The sequence below is a fragment of the Chamaea fasciata genome, unplaced genomic scaffold (assembly GCF_029207755.1).
Source record: "Chamaea fasciata isolate MVZ Bird 193981 ecotype frontalis unplaced genomic scaffold, bChaFas1.0.hap1 SCAF_4, whole genome shotgun sequence".
NCBI classification, from domain to species: Eukaryota; Metazoa; Chordata; class Aves; order Passeriformes; family Sylviidae; genus Chamaea; species Chamaea fasciata.
This window is the reverse complement of record NW_027094089.1, coordinates 77707975-77727706: the sequence shown is the minus strand read 5'-3', so window position 1 is coordinate 77727706 and position 19732 is coordinate 77707975. Positions and strand designations below refer to the sequence as shown.

General features: G+C 46.8%; 1 protein-coding gene across 2 annotated transcripts; it reads right to left on the bottom strand.

Annotated features, from left to right (window-relative positions):
* Positions 1-11646: 11646 nt before the first annotated feature.
* TBX22 (T-box transcription factor 22) lies at positions 11647-18556 on the bottom strand. Of its 2 annotated transcripts, XM_066182463.1 has the most exons (8): positions 18329-18556; positions 18109-18232; positions 17678-17779; positions 17295-17469; positions 16933-17097; positions 16747-16811; positions 16581-16666; positions 11647-13819 (listed from the first exon to the last, which is right to left on the bottom strand). In XM_066182463.1, exons 1-8 carry the CDS (start codon positions 18462-18464, stop codon positions 13224-13226), a joined length of 1449 nt encoding a protein of 482 aa, XP_066038560.1. In that variant the 5' UTR covers positions 18465-18556; the 3' UTR covers positions 11647-13223. The 2 variants fall into 2 exon arrangements, with proteins under 2 accessions (XP_066038560.1, XP_066038559.1); XM_066182462.1 differs by having other exon boundaries at positions 18109-18556.
* Positions 18557-19732: the final 1176 nt, after the last annotated feature.

Sequence of the window (19732 nt, the reverse complement as noted above, 5' to 3'; positions counted from 1 at the left end):
GCACACACGTCTGAGGGAGAAGGAGCACACACACACACACACACGTCTGAGGGGGAAAGAGCACACACACGCAATGTCTGATGGAGAAGGAGCACCCACACAAAATATCTGAGGGAGAAGGGAGCACACACACAGTGTCTTGAGGGAGAAGGAGAGCACGCAAACACAGTGAGGGAGAAGGAACACACAGCATGTCTGAGAGAGAACACACACAATGTCTGAGGGAGAGGGAGCACACACACACGTCTGAGGGGCTCCTGGCTTTACAGAAGGCAGAGAACTCTCCACTGGGGCTTTTGGGTTTGGAGGTGAGGAGGAAGAGCAGCAAGCGAGGTGATAGCCTTCCCTCCCTTCACCCTGTTTTGCTGGATCACCAGCTAAACCTTGCTCAAGAGGAAATCTGGGCTAAACCTGATTTATTGGAATATTGACTTAAGCGAAGACTCAGTCTGGACTAGGCTGCATGTGAATTTTATTCATCTTTTTTAAATTAATTTTTTTACCAAAATGAAAAGAAAATGTCTCAATTTCAATGGTTCTCAAACTGAAACCTGTCCAACGACCCCTGGAGGTGCTGCACTGGGACACAGTGACTTAAATCCTTCTTTTCTCTGGGGGTATCCTCCTTCCCAGCCTGGTGCAGTGGGTACCAGGGTATTCTGAAGTCCAGGGAAGGCACAGTGGGGCTTTTTTTTCCTTGCCTTCATAAGTCATTGATGTAATGCATTGATTTCAGAGTCAACGCATAGAGAGTATTTATTTTATTTTATTTTATTTTATTTTATTTTATTTTATTTTATTTTATTTTATTTTATTTTATTTTATTTTATTTTATTTTATTTTATTTTATTTTATTTTATTTTATTTTATTTTATTTTATTTTATTTTGACATTTGGTGCACCAAAAGTACTACTGTACTTTTTATGGAAAAATTCTCACCTTGCACAGAAAGTCCAAGCCTCATGGGAGACATTGGACTGTAATATCATCGAGTTATCGAACGAGATGAGCAGAGATGGGTTGGAGCAACACCAGCCTGATTCCAAGTGTGTCATGACTGCTTTAAAACTGTGATATTTTAACCTGTAAAATAAAAATGAGGGTGGGATCCAACAGGCACTGACACTGTGCTCTGAAGTGCTGCATAAATTACATTGTACTTAACACAAACTTACTTTTTAATTTAACTAATATATAAACAATGGGCTCCTGACCCTGCAGAGCAGCCCAGAGGATCTGGTGCTTTCTCTTCTCCTGGCTTTGCTCCACTCCTGCTCTTGGAGCTGCCCTGAGGTCTTGCTCCGGGGCTCGGCTGCTGCTGCTGTGCTGACAACCCTGCTCCAGAGTGCACCTCCGAAACACACCATTCCCTGGCCCATCCAAAGCTTTGGCTTCCAGACAAACACACGGGAACACGGCTCCAAACACCCGGATCAATCCCCTCAATAAGATTTCATGCATTTTCAAACGGTATCTGTCTTGATTTGGAAAACAAAAAGCAAAGAAAAGACAACGGCAAAAAGCCTTCCCAGTGCATGAAGTGAGAAATGTGGCTTTAATTTAGACAACTAATTGCTTCCAGCTGAACCAGCCATTAAAAACAGTTGAAGAATTACAATGTAAATAGATTAATGCAGACAAAGCAACATGTGCACTATTCCATGTCTTCTTGTTACCTACAAAATACTTGGGCAGTGACACACTGTTAGTCTAAGCCACTTGTTAGGTTCTGTGCTAATCAGCTAAAATTAAATAAACATGACTGATAAAAATGACTGTTGTGTTTGAAAATTGATGCACCAACAGAATTTACTCCAGGAGATAATTACAGATGATTAAGTAACAAAGAAATAATTCCTACGGCAAAGGGTGAGCGCCGGCGGCGCAGGGAAGGGGCACTTCCCAATGTGCCGGCCTTGTCATTTGCAGGGATGAGCCAAAGCTGCAGGAAAATCCGCGGGGAGGCAAAAACTCTGAAGAAGCTTTTCTACCCCAGCAATCTCCAGTGACATAATGCGAAAGGGCTGGAGAATCAGTATTTTGCTGTTGCAAAATCGTGTATGTTTCCCCCTCGCCCCCCTTCCTATCCGAGGGATCAATCCCTTCACACAGGATTTTACTTTTAAATGCTGAAAAAGTGCTCACAGATGAACCATGTAAGTGAAAAATACTGTATTTCCTAAATAATAACATTAATTTGAATATTAAAGCTCATTTTCTTTGTCATCAGAATGAAATCAGATTGACACTCACCTTCTAAAATTCAAAATATTCTTCAGGCAGTAATTTTGAAATATTAATTCTTAAAGGAATTTATTATAAGAATGATAATACTGATTGGAAACCTTGGAAAACAAATGTTTTACAAAATAAAGAATAAATCTGGGAGGGTTTTGCATTTTTTTCTTCTCCGTAAGGCATGTTGGTAGGAACTCTGTGGTAATAGAGACGTCCAAAAAATAAACGGAAGGCTTTAAACTGAGAAAGCAGAGTTTTAGATGAGATTTTGAGAATAAACTCCTTCCTGTGAGACTGGGGAGGCCCTGCCACAGGTTGCCCAGAGAAGCTGTGGCTGCCCCTGGATCCCTGGAGGTGTCCAAGGCCAGGCTAGATGGGGCTTAGAACAACCTGGGATACTGGAACAAGATGGGATTTACTGTCCCTTCCAACTCAAACCATTCCTTGATTCTGTGATTCCAAGGAGCTGACTCCTCCACAGACCTTAGCACAGCCATTTCTACACAACTTTTCCCCATATTTTCTTTAGCACACTCATATCCTTGAGCATCTCACTGAAACACATGTTCGAGTCAAGATTAGCCCCTATGAAATGAAAATCGCTCAGGCTGCAGAGGGGGAAGTGGAATATTATTCTTCATCCTGAATTGAAATATTAGAAGCTGACTCCTGAATTATACTCCGGGGTTACCGAGCTCTAATTGAGATTGAAATTGGGCCGCTATTTTTGGTGCAGCCTGGAAAGCTCCAAGTCTTATTCCCATTTGTGCCGGTGGAAATCCCCACCCATCATCTCAAATTCTGCTCTGCCTGCACCTTCGGGGTGAGGAGAACCTTCCTGGCCCCTTCCCCCCCGAAATAATGATAAATGACAGCTACTCCAAATTGGAGCTGGCTGCTGCTCCTCACCGAAGGGCCGAGGGGAGGGTGGGAAGGGGCTTCTCCCCAAAAGCTGATTGACAGGTGGGGTCAGGATGGGGGGAGAATTTGCTGGACCCTGTCAGATCCCAGGGAGCTGCTGACAGCTCGTGCTGCCATTCCCTTCCTTCCCTTCCCGGCCAGATTTATGCTGCTGTACAGAGGGTGTGGGATAAACTCTGCCCACCCCAAAACGACAATGTGCTCCTATAAATTTAATTTTTCTGTTTTGACTGTGCTGTCTAGAGGGGTTGGGTTTCTCTGGAGGAACAATTAGCGGTGATTCCCAATGCTTTGAAACATTAAAGCAAAGTTGATGGGACTTTCCAGTCCCCAAGTCAGCACCATGTAGCAGAAACCATGTTTCTGGGCAGAGGTGAGGGTGGGGAGGCCCTGGCACAGGGTGTCAAGAGAAGCTGTGGGGTCCCACCCCTGGAAGTGTCCAAGGCCAGGTTGGACAGGGCTTGCAGCAACCTGGGATAGTGGAAGCTGTCCCTGCCCATGGCAGGGGATGGAACTGGATGGGATTTATTGTTCAACCAAAACCATCCTTTGGTGGTGGTGTCCAGGGAGGGGCAGGAGGTGAAAGTCCCATTGGTTGTGCTGGAAAAATGCCCCAATTAAGGACAAGCTCCTTCCCCTCCCAAGTCACTGTCGCAGTGTCTGGCTGTGGGACGCAGAGGGACACGTGACACAAATGTCCAGGTCTCCACTCGCACTTCCCCAGCCCCAGGCTCTCCACATCCCCAGGATCCCTTTGCACACACGTCAGGGATTAACCCTGGGAGCTGGGGAGAGGTGTCCCCTTGCAAGGAAAACACAGGGCAGGTGCGGGTGTTGGGAATGGAGCCCCTCAGAATTAACACCCTGAAAGAATTTTGATTTAGTGGAATGTATCCATCAATGCAAACAAGCAAAAAATATATTGGGCTGAGATGATTACATAGGATGAGGTCTCTTTTTTGGGGGGGGGGTGTGTTTTTTTTGGTGGGTTTTTTTTTTTTGGTTTTTTGTTTGGTTTTTTTGTTTTGTTTTGTTTTGTTTTTAATTGCAAGCAGTGAAAAATTCCAAAGGCATGACCAAGGAATTAATATGCAGCTATAAACACGCTGAGGGAAAAAAAGGCCAGGGGAAGCAAACAGGTCTCAAAATAGATTTATCTCCAAATGTCCTGTGAAGCCAAGGAATCTGCTGCTATAAACACAGGAATTGCAACCGACCACATGAAACAAAGCCCTGCTTTCAGTGGCACCTGGGGATGGCGAGATGGAAGTAATTCCTCTTTAATGAAGATATTGTGATGTGTCCGAGGGTTGCTGCGGAACAGCAATTCCCGCTGCCTGGGAAAAGGGGGGATTAAGTTACAGAGGGGCTCTGCTGGAGGAGGAACCCCTGCTTGAAGCAAACCCTTTGCTGGCATTATCTGTTTAATGTGTTGCACACCATTTGCAGCATAAACATTTCCAGTTCATTTTAATTTCATATCGGAGGAGAATCATAAAGACAGAGGGTTATTGGTCGCAGCTGCGGGGATGTGGCAAATGCAACTTGAAGAATTATTCTGTCAGAGAGACAGAGCCAGATATTATTGTTTTTTCCCTTACAGTCTTGCCAGGAGTTAAAAAGGGGATTTTATTAAAAAATATTCATATAATTAAAATCTATAACCTTAAAAGCCTTTAGAGGAACTGGAGCTAAACAAGAATACCACGTTTACAGTCAGATGTTGTAGGTTTGTAACAAAACAACTCTGCATTTGGTCAAGAAAGCAAAATAAAAGGTTCTTTAAGTTAAATCTTATATTTTAAAACATAGGCAGCTTTGAAGTGTACAGTGATTGATGTAGCTGAGACGTTTCCTCCTAGAAAATGCTAAATTTGGGTGTAGAAATTCATCAGTGATGATCTGGGCCACCAGAGTGTCCTGAGAGGGAGAAATTACTTTTATTCCCCACACGTGTGGTTTTAACAGCCAGTGCCCAGCTTTTCAGCCGTTGTCCATCAGCGTGATGGATCATCCTTCCCTTCTCTCACTTCCCAAACCCAGCTGGAAAAGAGAGTTTTCCCAAAGCAAAGGAAAGATCCCAGTGCAAACCAAACCCAACAGCCACCCAAAACCGTTTCTTTTTTGAGCTCTTTTTTCTTAATTCCTTTTCTCCAAGCTTTGTCCAGTAATAAACAACTGTTCCAATCTGCTGCGCTGATCAAAAGAAAAGTTTTAATCAGTCCCAGGCTAAATATCATGCTATTATGTTATCACTGGAGCAAATCATCCAAAATACAAAACAAAATATCAGTTTAATATGCTCCAGATCAGGAATGTCTTGAAGAAACTCGCTTTCCTTACAGGTGTGTCCTATTTTAAGGGAAAAAAAAAGGGGAGAATTAAAGTGTGGGGGCTGGCGCTGGGGCCACGTGGCTGCTGGGGCAGGAATGCCAAGATCCAAACTGGCCAAGCCCAATTTCTGCAGCTAAAATGCTGTTCTCCACCCCAGAGATGTTTTTTGGTTTTGTTTTTTTTTTGTTACTTGGTTTTTTTTTGGGGGGGGGGGGGGTTTGGTTTGGTTTTTTTTGTTTGTTTGTTTGTTTGTTTGGTTTTTTTTTTGGTTTCTAAGCTGAGGAGCAAATCTCTGTTTTCACCTACTGAGGAGTAAATCCAAAGGGAGAGCATGGACCAATCCATGCTACCTCCAAGCCATGGCTCTGGTAAGGGATGCAACCCCAAGGAGACCCAGAAGCTTCCAAATTTTTGAGAGAGTTTTCCCAGGAGCCTGAGCATGGTCTGGACCCAGTGCAGGATGATAGCAGAAGTCAGTGGGTGCAGGAGCATCCCTGCCCCAGAAGCCCAGTGCAGCATGACCAACAGAGACACTTGCCATCAGGTCTGGAAAGCTTTGGCTTGGACTGAGCTGAATGTCATTTCCATCCTCTGCTCTGTTCTGTGTCCAGCAAAATTCCTCCTTTTTATGGCTCATTAAGGCTCATGGCTCCATATGCATGAATGATACTCAAAACCAGTTAAAAAAATAAGCGATATTTGGACATTTGGGAGGCTTTAGTTTGGAGTGGGGTGCTCTGGCTGTCGTGCCAGCAGGACCTAGAGACAGACTCCCAGGGTCAGCAGCTCAGACCATGCATTCCCAGATGGATCCTTCATATATGTTGGATTGAGGAAATCCTGATTCCCCATAGGATCCCCAAGGTGGGGAGAGGAGCTGGGCGTAGGGGAAAAATCCTCACTGGCACACACAGCTCAAACACCACCCAAACCCATTTCATGGAATCATGGAATGGTTTAAGGTGGAGCAACCTTTAAGTCCGTGCAGTCCCACCCCTGCCATGGGCAGGGATACCTTCCACTATCCCAGGTAGCTCCAAGCCCCATCCAGCTTGGCCTTGGACACTTCCAGGAATCCAGGGGCAGCCACAGTTTGTCTGGGGACCCTGTGCCAGGGCCTCCCCACCCTCACAGGGAAGAATTCCTTCCTAATTCTTTGACCAAAAATTTGACTAAAAACCACCTTGAAAAGTGGAGACATTGTCTTGGGAAGGAGGAACAGCAGCAGGAATGAAGCACCTGGACCTGACCAAATCCATGTGGGCTTTTCCCTGTTCTCTCCTTCCCATTTTGTCCCTCAAGAGCTCCTCATTTGCAATTCCAAGGGCCAACGTGGGAAGTGTCAGCACTTTCAAAGCATGAATTCTTTGGAAATGCCAGATTTGGTTTCAGCTGGGAATTAAGTTTGGGGCTTCACTTTACTTTGATTTGGTTTAATCTCAAAAATCTCCAGGACACAGAGTTGTATTTCTCCTAGGAGCCTAAATTCTCAAATTCTGGGAATTCTGAGAAGTGAAGCAAAGGGGGCTGATGTTATCCGTTAGTAGAGCCCAGATAGAGACATTATCCTTCTTTTATGAAAGCCAAAGGCCAAATTCATATTTATTTGAGCTTCAGCAGGATCTGGCTTATATCCTGGACATTACAACATGCTGTTCCAATCTCTATTTTTATTAGCAATATTGATAACGTTAGAAGAAATATGATACAGGAAATAGCATATCGACTTTGATTAATTTTGCAGTACGAGTTTTAACTAACATAAAGGAAGAATTCAGCAAAGGACTGAAGCTAAAAGTGTTGCTGGTGAAGGGAGACATGTGGTACCTGCATGTCCTGTGTGGGGCAGCTGGATATCCAACACGGATTTGCCTCCATGGAAGAAAAATTGTTGATAAGCAAAATTTTTGAAAACTGTAAGTTCTCATCTTTAAGTTTATTAACACTTTCAGACATAATGGTTTGCGTCAAGAAATTAAGGTATTGGTGTAAACTTAAATCTGTTCAATGTGCACAGGCAGGGGTGTTAAAACCCTGGTTGAGTATTTCTAGGGAGAGACATGTGAAATGCTTCCATTGCAGGGAGAAAAATCCCTAATTCCAGCCCCAAATCTCAAGTCCCGTGAGAGAGTGGGACCTTATTGGGCACATTCACCTGAAGGTACCTTTAATTGTCCCCACAGCCTTGGAGGGCACAGGAGCCTCCACTCCTTGCCTTTCATTGACTGATATTTAATAATAACAATAATAAATAATATAATAATATTATATAATAATTACATAAAATATTGTGTTATAATTATATTTTAATATAGTATGTATTGTTATATAATTATAACAATATAATAATACAATAATTTATTACGTATTATATATTATTGCTGCTTCTTCTTTTTCTAATTATTATTCTCTCTTATATGGTTATGAACCATTTAGCTCTTGAAACATTGCTTTGTATCTGGATTTTTGCTCTTTTTTAAGTTTAAAAGGCACTCAGCATGGAGGGTATTGTGGTGCTGTTGAGGATAAACCACTCCAGCCTCCGGGATCACTCCATTTTGTCCTGGGATTGGAAACACCCATGAAACACAGTCCCAGCCCCAAAATTCATCAAACTGCCTTAAACCCTACAGGGTGGCAAAGTAATGTGTGATGGAAAATGATGTTTTAAACCACCGAGTGCTTGAGGAGATGTGGGCACAGTAGTATCGTGGTTCAGTGTTTAATGGCAACCCAAACTAGCCTAAAAAAGGATATTTCTGCTGGCTTCAGGCTGCAGCTCCAAGGGAGAGGGATGCAGTAGCTCACTCTGATGGACCAGAGGGCAGAATCCATCCCTGGAGCATCAGCTGCGTAAATTTCAGGAATAACTCCAAGTCACCACACAAGTCCTTGACTCGTTTCTTCCCCTCGGAGCCGAAGGTTTTATTTGAGGCCTGACTGGAAGCAGATGGACCTGTCAGGGCTCCTCAGGCAGGTGAGCCGAGCGGGCGGATGAGCTGCTAAGTGCTCCCAGCTGCTGGGCAGGGCCCCGAGGAAATTGTTGGAGCTGGGACCCGGCTCCGAGGTGAGATCTGGAGCCAGCGCCAAGAAATTTCTCTGAAACACCATTCACTGAAAACCTGAAAAAGTGAGGCTTTTGAAAGAAAGGAAAATAGCTGAAAATATCTGAAAAATGTATCCAATTTATCTTCAGACTTCAGAGGGCCAGAAGCCACCCTCAGCTCCTGCCCCCATCTCTGGTTTTGTTCAGGATCTGCCTCCTTAGGCAGCAAAAATGATTTTTCCAAAGTTTTCTCCCTATCGCTGGTGTTTCGCTCTCCAAAAAGGTCTTGACTTTTACTTGCTGCTTTGTGTCGTTTGATTTATAAGCTCAAGGGGTCTTTCTAAAAACCTGGACTCTTTCTTGTACTTAATTGCAACAATAAACTGAAAACTTGGTGCTTTAGGAGCAGCAGCCTGGGAGGAAATGGTTTGATGGATGGAAGTAGACGAAAGATCCTTCTTGGGAATGTCACCAAAAGGACACAGTGGAGAAGTGGCTTTATAAATAACTGCAAATTTCAGAAAGTCCACAAGCTTGGGGAGACCAGAGCTCTATTAAGCACAAACAGCTTGCAGGGCAATTCCCAACATCTGCAAAAATCCTCTCAGCCCCTGTAATTCCCAACAGCCTCGGCTGCATCCACCAGCGTTCACTCCCCAGGGCAGGCAGTCTGGGGTGATGTGGAAAGGGGTGCCTGGAGTTTGCATCCCAAAATACTAAGAAACCAGTGAAAGAAGAGGTGATTAACAAGTCAAAGCTTTTATTCACACTGTGAGGAAGGTCTTTTTCCTTTTCCTTTTGAAAATTAACTTATAAAAAGTAGTTCTTGATGTTCTAAAAGCTGTTTTTCCCGGTGGGTGCAGCATTGGTGGAGCACAGAGCGGGCATGGATGGATTTCCTGCATGTTCCAAGCAATGCCATGAGTCCTGTCATGGCTCCAAGTGGCATGGCAGTAAAGAAAATTGTAAAATTCATCCCATAAATGCCAAAGAAAGAAGCTTCATTTGTGGCACTGCGAAGTGCAGTTCCAGTCACTGAGTGCTTTTAGCAAAACCCCACAGGACTTGCAAGTTCTTCCCCCTGCACTCAGAACCCAAAATCCATCTGGGATGGGAGAGCCACTATGGCACCAGGGATTTTATAATTATCTGAACCTCTCCTTTAGCTTCCTGAGCTGAGTTTTATGAGTCACCACAGATGTTGTGTGTTCTGGGGGACAACCAGACACCCAAAACGAAGAGGAAAGGACACGTAAATATTGTGGCCTCATCTGTTTCCAATAGGCTGTGTTTACATATTAATGTGCAATACAAATTTGTAAACATGAGCATTTGAAACTTTTGGAGGAACCGATCCCAGCCTTTTCCCTTTCTGCAGCTTTATTGGAACAACATGTCCCCGGCCCCAGCCACACATGGACATGGTTTCCATACTGGATGCATTTCAAATGGTCTGGGTGCTTATTTGTTCTGCTCTATCTTGCTATCCAATCCTCGTTTGCTTTGCATAATTGTGATACAAATTATCATCTAATTACAGCCCCAACCTCAGCAGATCAAATGTAAACCGAGGCACTTCCATCGCAAAAAACGACATCTGATGCTCCCTCTATGCCTTTGGCTTCTCCAATAGATGGATTAGATTTGGGTGAAACCAGAGAGTAAACTGCACTTTGATTAAAAATATTATTGCCGGGTATTTTGTCTCCTTGGATTTTAAATCCACCCCTGTGTCTGAGTGCCAAGCCCATCCCATGTCCCGGCGTTGGGTACAGACACGACACCTCTGGAATGTCCAATTTTACATGATGAGTGCTATAAACAGGCTCAGATACTCCCAAATAACTTCAAACTCCTCTTGGGAAAGGTCAAATGACTAATAGCTGAGATTGTTCAGCAAGTTTCATCTTTAAAAAAAAAAATCCTTTTTGTTTTTTTCTCCCTGTTCCTGTTTGAAAATAGCACTGTTACCCTGAGGTGCTGTCCGTATTTGCCCACTGCATCCAAAGAACTGTGAATTTTGAAATGGCCACGAGTTTTCCGATAATATTTGTGGCAAGAAATGCAAAGCAGCACGTGATGGAATTGTATTGACAGGCAAATGGGCCTGCCTGAAATATCGACCTCAGTTCTCCCAGTTTCACATTTATTAAATTATATTGATTAATCTGATTTATTCTCTCTAGTTCTGCCACTCACCTCCTGCTAGTGGCTGTTTTACAAGGGACCCTGAAAGTGCAGAGTGCAGGTCAGCTGCTTTTTGGGGCACATTTGTTTTAATTTCTAGGCAAACCCATCTATTTTATAGTGCGAGTGAATCAGCTGAGTCACCATTGTGGATATGAAAAATATTCCTGTGGCAGAAGGGCCAGGGAGTTTGGTCTGCTCTGAGGGGGCCGTGGTGGCACAGGGCAGAGAGCAATGACTGCCTGAAAACACCACCCACATCCTTTTTTATTACTTAGACTGATTTTTGAAAGGATAAAACCAGGAGATGAAGGCAAAGGGAATGGAAATAACTCTCAAACAACCGGGATCAAGCAGCTCCTCTCACGCCGTGCTGACCTCTCGTACAGACAAATTGGTATTTCTGGATCTGCCTGGTGAGCACCCTCCCAAAGTGTGGCACCCCTGGGACATGCCCAGACCTTGCAGGGACCAGGCTCTGGGTGTGTTTTCCTTGTAGCCGTGATGAGGGAGGATGGCAAAACCTGGGATCCTACGGGACCCATGGAGGCGCTTTGAGATCCAGCTCAATTCCCTGGAATCAACCGAGCATCATTCCTGGTGGAGCAAATCACTGCACCAAAAATATCTCTCCCAGTCATTATCAGTCACATTTTTAACCAGACACTGATTTACTGGATTACAGCTCATGGGCAGCAACTCTGGAATATTTTATGCAGCCGCAAATATTTGGAAAATTGGAAGTTCCCCATTGCACCAATCCGTGACTGATCAGGAAGAGCCTTCCAGCTCCCCAGGAGTACAACCACATGTGGGGGCTGGGTCATGGTCACTCAGCTGGACAGAGCCTGGCCAGGGCCAGCCACAAGAATTCAGTCACCACCAATGCCGGAAATAAGGACCCTCAAGGAAAAAAAAAAAGCTTAAAAAATTTTTTTAATAAAAATAATGAGATAAATTGCTAAGTAACAGCCCAAGAAAGCAGGTTTGTTCATTTTTACAGTTGTACAGACCATTTATCACAATCCCCAATTTCATAATGGCATCACAGGGAGCTCTGTGAACACCCAAAGCAGGAAAATTAGGGAAATCAATGTTGTCTGAATTTTGTCAAAGCCTCGTGAAAGTAAAAGTGTAATTTTTGTTAACTTAGCATTTTTTGATATTGTTTGTTCTGTTCTGAATTTGTTGTCTGGTATCCGTTTTGATTCTTAAGCCTGTGCCTAATCCCTCTATATTGTGTGTTGTGTTTGAAAACATAGGATAATCCCAAATTGGGGCTGGTTCCAACCAAGCCATATTTTCCAATCTCTGCCATCTACCAAGTGATAAATTTGACTTTAGGTAGAGACTGAACATCTATCAAATAAAGAATAAAGCCTGTGTCCTGATTATTGTGAGTTACATGGTGCCCTTGGGAGCTGGAGATTATTTACAGGAATAACAAGAATATCCACAGGTTACAAGAAAACAAACAGGAATTTCGGAAGGAATTGAAAATGTTCCAGGGCCTGTAGAGCTGTACTTCTCCATAAAGGATCCGTGCTCTCTGTGGGACTAAGCCAGGAGCATCCCTGCCCTTCCCTCGGGCACAGGCTGGATGAGATCCCACGTGGATCTTCAGTGTCCCTTGGGGCTGAGAGCTCTGGGTCAGAGGATTGTTCTGCAGGGCTCCTGGGGGTGTTTCATCCCACACAACTCTCCAAGGTGTATCCTCCATATCCCCAGCACGGATCCATCTCACCATGGGACAGATGTGTGACCCCATCCAGTCCTTCCTATCGATGCTGGTGCCACTGGAGGGTGGGGCATGGAAAACAGGGCTCTGGGTCACCCCTCCAGCTCCTCACCCCACCCATCTTTCATCTTGTCTTTCTTTACTCTGGCAGCATACGCTTGGATTTAAGACACTTGGATTTATATCCCCACCCTCATAACGGAGGCATCTGGGTCATGGAGTATGAGGGAATTTTATGTCATTAATTAGGACCCATTAGAACCAAGGGAACTTAAGAACAAGCTCAAGTGCTTGACCAGATGTGGCTCCTTTACCAAATCCATGTCCTGGATAGTCTCTTTGAAATTAAGGATAAAGCTTGAGTGGGTGAGCAGCAGCTCCCCAGGGCTCTGAGCTAACTAAAGGCAAGCGAGAGAGAGAAAACAGATTTGCAGAAATACAGACATCAATGTCCCCATTTAAGAGTGCAAATAGTAAAAAGGTGACCGACAGTTGGCTCTTAATCTACAACTGTGACATAAATGTGGCCAAAAGCTATCACCTCAGGGTCATCTCAGACCCTCGCAGATCCCCCACCCTCCCAATAACACAACAATTCTGTTCACAAAAAAAAAAAAAAAAAAAAAAAAGATTAAATGCCTGTCTATCCCACTCCTGTACCATGCAGTGTTTCTGAGTCAATAACTAATAAGCCCCTGGGTATGAAGGAAGGAAGGAAGGACTTGCTTTACATAGCTCAGAAATACTCTCTGATCCCACTAAAGGCAGTGGTTAATTGTGGGGTGCCAGTTGGAGTGATTGCATCTGCTGTCCCTCAAAGCAGCAGGAATGCTGTCACTCACTTTGAAATGCCCTGCTGCATTCATCAGTCTGGATGGCACAGAGAAGTTATAACCATACAAGCCATATGGAGGATGTAAAGAACAATTAAGTGCTTCCCGAGCAATGGGACTTGATGGGAAAATGTTTCCAGATGCATGTAATCCATACAGCATTTGACCAGCAGAACCGGGGGCTTGTAGGCACTGAGCGTTTAAGTCTTCAGCTTTGGCGTTTTTCAGGGAAGACAGTTTGGGCACATCCACCATGAAGTGGGGTAAAAGGTGTGGGTTGGAGGCTCCCAGTTTTTCATGGCTCGGAAAGAGGAGTGCCTGTTGTCTCAAGAAGCTTGTAGGGCAGATCTTGTAGTAGAGGGGCATGTGGAGGGGGTGCAGGAAGCTCTCGGGGCACGACATGCCCAGGCTGCTTGCGGGCAAGTGAAGCGTGGGAGGGGAGCAGGATGGAGAGAGCAGAGGGTTCAGAGGAGAGGGGGTCCCACCGCTGGAGGCCACTGGAGAGGAGCTGGAGCTCCCACCTGGAAAGGAAAACAGAAATCATCCAAGCTGGGGTAACTGGTGTCCACAGCCAAGCAATCCTTGGAGAACTCCCTGCTACTGGTCTCCCTGCTGCCGGTGTCCATCTAAGCACGAACCTGCTCCAAAGACCAGCTCCTGGAAAATGGGAAGATCTATCCATAAATGGTTATTATTAGCTGGTATTTGTCTAAGAATTATATTCACACACATCTAATCCCATTTCTTGGACTGGGATCATGGTAATAAACACAGTTCCACACACACCTGGATCCATACCTGGCTGCACGACCGATAACCCTTCCCTGCTATACACACACCATTGCCATTTCAGATACCTTTTTTTCATGCAAATTCCAGACAGCTTTTTCCCCTTGGATGTAAGAACAAAAAAGCATATTCAGCCTGATGGAGAAATTTTTTTGTACCTTCCTGCTCACAGGAATTGACTCATTTCACTTGGCTTCCCAAGCAATTTGAAACATTCCCCTGAATGCTATCGGTGTCTCCAGAAATTCAAACTCACAAGTCATGTGAACGTCCTCCTTTCTGGAAGGGATGAATGAACACTTTCAGAATTTGGGAGAAAAGCAGCCCCAAGGAGTAAAAATGAAGTAGGGACAGGATGGCTGCTCCGAGGTGGGAATGGTGCTTGGGAGCAGCCAGCCCTGGTGCTTCACAGGTGCTGGTTTCATCTCCTGCCTGTCTGAGAGAGAGCCAAATGTCCACTGCACACTCATTACCAAATTTTTCCAGAGGGGTTTTCCCCCCTGCCCCTTATTTTAATTTCTTACCAGAATCACTGGGAAAGGTTGTAAGGGGATGTGGTTCTGTTTGTGCTACTATTTACTTTCAGTTCCAACCAATACACGCCTGGCTGGGATCTGATCCCACTCAACACGCAACCAGCGACCCGAAATCAACTGTAAAACTGAATCACATCTGCTGGTATAGCAAATCTTAAAAAAAAAAAAAAACAAACAAACAAAACAAAAAAAACAACCCCGAAACAAAAATACCCCACCCTTCAAAAACATAAAGATCTTGAATGCTATGCAAATTAATTTCCAAACTCCCAAAAAGCAGAGCCTCTCACAGGTCAGCCCTTGATCACAATAATCCAGGCAGGTTTTGTGGCATAAAGGTCTCACCCTTCCCTGCTGATGTCAGTGTCTGATTCAGTCCTCTCCATGGACATATCCTGATGTCCTACAGGGCTCGGGGACTTTCGGTCATGTAAAATATGGGATTGAGCTGATATTTGTGTGTGAGGCAGCAAGCAAACCCCTACGTGGTTAGACACAGCAGAGCAAAGCAGAGTCAGTATCTGCTGCATGGTATCCCGAGCAATAATATCACCCAAATTCCACAGCAAGTTTGGGAATGGGGATTGCAGCAGAAACGATGGAACAGATCAATGAGCAGATGTTTTCTGCCCTTTCTATTAAGCTTAAAAATAAAAATTTTGTGGTAATTTTTTTTTCTTGTTTAGCATGTAGATCATAATTTCTTTTAATTTACTTCCTGTTTTTAGAGCTTTGGGATTTCAGTTTTAAGGCATTTCTTAAGAAATATATTTTATTAGTAGTAGAACTGCAAATTTTGTTGTATTTATATCAGTCCAGGAATTCTATCCTGAAGAAAAGTACCAAATACATTAAACAAGAAAAAAATTCTAAAAAGCCCAGGTAGCTCCAATATTATATGTACAATAATATTTTAGCATCTTTAACATTTCAGAAGCTGTTGTTTCATTCCTCATACAGCCCATCCACTACCTCATCTCCCTCAGCAAACGGGTTCAAAAAGGGCTTTTGGTATAAGATATTTTCTAAAAATAAAATTAATAAAAAACCTATTAATAATACTAATAAAACTTCTACTACTACTACCACCAATTAATGATAGCAATTTTAGTTCTTTTTACAACTGATAAGCCTCTTAATTTCTCCCGAATCGGATTTCTTTGTGCCCTCATTTCTACGCCTGCAGAACATGAATTCTTGCTGTGATTTTTTTTGCAGCATTTCTCGGCAGACACGGGGATGCCTTGGTGTGTCCCAAGACTTTGAAGAGTTTCTGACATAAACATTAACTCACGACTTTAAACCCAACTTGGAGGGCTTCAACGTGCAAACGAGCTGTTAGTTTTTTCCCTTCGGCGCTATGAATAATCTGTTCTCAAATAATTGCTTTCTGAAGCCGTTTTCCTGGGAAAGGGCTGTAAAGGACCGTTTGCTCATGTCAGGATAAAGGAGATCATTTCCCCCGAAAATTTTCCTACTCTTTTCTGCATTTCTGTGCGACTGCTGCATCCTAAGTACCAAAAAAATTATTTTCTGTTGCATAACGCATTTGTCGGCGAAGAAGCTGCCGCTGCAGAAAGCACGGGCGGTCACCGCTACCACGTTTGTAGTTGATATTCCCAACCCGGTTGGAAGCAATTAGTGTAACAGGATCAAAGCCGGAATAACCCGACTCCAAATTAGCCTCCTGCACACTCAGATATTTTTTTCTGCCCATCTAACTCTGGTTTCAGCCGGGGGCTGGAGCAGCCCGCTCCCTCATCCTGTTCTTCCCGGCTTCTCGCATCCATTTCCAAGGGAGTTTTATCCAAACCAACACGGAATTAACTCCCCCAAAGAGCAGGGATTCGTTTTCTGGGCGCACCTCGATAATGTTTGATGGTTTGAGCCCCCCGAGGAGCCCCGCGGGAAGCTCCGGGCGTGCGACCGGGAGAGGCAGCGGGCGGGATTCACTTACCCTGGCTGTCAGCGCCGAAAGCCTTGAAGTCCAGGGCGAGGGGGTGTCTCCACGGGTAGGTCTCCAGGAGCCCGTCCAGGACCCCCCTGCGGGGCGAGAGCGCGTTGAAAACAGCCGCGGGGCCGGCGGGCACGGGGGGCGGCGGCGGGGCGGCCCCGGTCCTTACCTGTTCCTGCCAGGGTCCCGAAAACCTTTGGCGAAGGGATTCCTGTCGATCTTCAGCTTCGTGATCTGCAGGGTGAAAGCGAAGGGGCCGCTGGGGAGCGGGGCGGGCTGGGACCGGAGGCCGTGGCCAGCGGGGCCGTCCATCCCCCCGATCCCCGGGACTCTCCATCCCCCCGGCTCCCGGTACCTGCTGGTTCTGGTAGGCCGTGACGGTGGTGAACTCGGTCTCCTGGAAGGAGAAGGTCTGCACCCCCTCGGCCGGCAGCGACTGGATCTGCGCTAGGTCGAAGCGAGAATCCTGGGCGATAACGTGGACGCGGGGCTTGTACTTGTGCATGGACTGCAGGATGATCTGTGCGGGAGGACAGGCGGCTGAGCCCTCCCGGAGGGAAAAGGACAGGAAGAAAACCCCAGGCGAGACTCAGGAAGGACCCGGCCCTGAGCCCCGGGGCAGGGGGGACCGGCCCCCGCCTTCCCGGCGCTGCCCCCCGGATGATGCTCCGCACCCAGGGGCGATGCTCTGCCCCTCCCCGGCTCCCCCACACCTACGTGCCCCTTGTCGTCCATCTCGTTGTTGGTGAGCTTCACGCGGTCGAAGCTGATGATTTGCCTCATCCAGGTCTCCCCGGAGCAGGGGGAGTCGGGGTGGATGTAGAGGCGCGGGGTGATGCAGGAGTGGTCCGTGTTCCCCGCCACCATCCACTGCGAGCTGTGATAGACATACCTGGCCCGGCCCGGGCCGCGTCAGGCGGCGGGAGCCCGTCCCCACATGTCCCCCACACCCGCGCACACCTATAGATTCTATAGGTGCTTGTGGGTCCCCCCAGAACCCCTGTGTGACCCCCGTGCCCCGCTCGCCCCGGACGGGTCGCGGCCACCAGTGCAGGAGGTCCCGCGTGGGTGTGGGGGGTCCTCGCCCGTCCCCGCCGTACCTGTATCTTTTGGAGTCCACGGGCACGACGTCGATGGCTATGTAATATTGCTGCAGCGGCTCCAGCCCCTTCACCTTCACCCGGACCGACGGGAACATCCTCCTGCGGGCACAGGGACAGTGGCTGAGCCGGAGCTGCCGCTCGCGGGGGGAAAAAAGGGCGTCGGGAGGAAGGAAAATCGAACTCAAACGAAAATAGCGGGAAAAGGGGGAGAACTAAGTGAAATATCTCAACAGAACAGAGAAATCCCGGACAATGAAACGAAACGAAAAAAAAACCCCAAGAATCAACATCATCCCCCACAATAAAAATAAACTAAAAAAAAAAAAATTTTTTTAAAAGAGGAAAAAAGAAAATAATAAAAAAGAAGATAAAAGAAAACCAAAACGGAAAAGCAAAGCCCGAGTGAGGTGGCGGGGGCCGGCCGGTACCTGCCGGCCTTGGTGATGATCATCTCAGTGCCGATGTCGTGGAACCTCCTCCAGAGCTCGGAGCCCTGCAGCTCCACCTGCACCCCGCCTGCCCGGCTCTCGGCACCGGCCTTGGGCCGCTTCTCTGCGGGGAGCACAAAGGGCAGGGGCGGCTCAGGAGGCTGTCGGGGCAGAAGGCGGCCCTCGCTCCCCGCCGCGCCGGGCTCCCTCCGGTACCCACCCGACTCCGGGGCTCTGCGACCCGGCCGGCAGCCGGCGCCGGGCTCCTCATCGCGACCCTCTGGCAGCTTCCTCTTGGCCGAGCGTCCCACCAGGGCTTCCACCGAGAAGGCGTGAGCCCGGGAGCTGAGCGCCATCCCCCCAGGGCTGCCTGGGGTCCCCCCGGGCGGCAGCGGCGCTCAGGCGGGCGGCGGCGGCTCCATCCCGGCCGGCACCCAGCGCCCCTCGCCCGGCCGCCGCACGGCTCCCGTCGGGGGGCAGCGGCCACGGCGAGATCCTCTTGCATCCAACTGAGTCAATAGACGGCTGCAGCCTCCTCTGTTTGTTTTGGAAACTGGTGGGAGCATAAGAAACATTGAGTGACATTTCATGGGAGTAACGGGGGGGTTGGAGGGGGAGGGAGGGGAGAGCCACAGGGGTGGGGGGGGGAGAGGGGGAAGAGGAGCCGGCCCCGTCTAGGATCAATAAAAGAGTTACTGTTCTCCATTAAATTGTAAAACTCAAAGAAATTTGACATAATTGCACACTAGGGGCCACTTTTCCAACAAAAGTGCAAATAACGTTTAACCAGAACCAGCGCAAAAGGGAAAATGGGAAAAAAAAAAAAAAAAAAAAAAAAGAAAAGGGGAAAAAATGGGAGAAAGGGGAAAGATTAACAAAAAAGAAGGAGGAAAGGAGAAAAAAGAGAAAAGGGTAGAAAAGGACAGGAAAAGGCAGGAAAAGAGAAAAAAAACGGGGGGAAAAGTAAAAGAGGGAAAAGAGGGATACAAGAGAACAGAGCCGTGCCCCGCCTCTGGCCCCGCTGGGCTGTCCCCTCGGGTTTGTCACTCGCGGGCCCCCCGGTGTCCCCGGCACGACAGATCCGGTGTCACCCCTGGGCTGTGACAGCGCGGGGCAGCGGTTCCGCCTTTGCCTCCCGTTTTGGTGTTTTTTTTTTTTTTTTTTTTTTTGTTGTTGTTGTTGTTGTTGTTGTTGTTTTTTTTTTGTTTTTTTTTTTTGTTTTGTTTTTTTTTTTTTTTTTTTTTTTTGTTTTTTTGTTTGTTTGTTTGTTTGTTTGTTTTTCCTTCGCTTTTAGCTTTCTTGGTTGTTTTTGGGGTGTTTTTAAGGCAGCCCCACCCGCTCCGTCACCACCCCCCCTCCCGCCCCGGCTCCGCTTCAAAGCGCGGCCCCGCCGGCCGCGGCAGCTGCGCTGAATTAGGGGCAGAAATCCCCGTTTTCCACTCGGAGAGTCCCGGGAAACTCCTGCGCGGCCAGGCAGGGCAAGGTCGGACCGGGGAGCTCCGTCCGAACCCCTCAGGTGCGCAGGGAAAGCGCTGCGCGGGATCTGCTCCGCATTTTCACCCCCGCTGCGGGAACCTCCCCGACCTGCCCTGGCTGGAACCCCCCGCGCCAATTTATTTTCCAT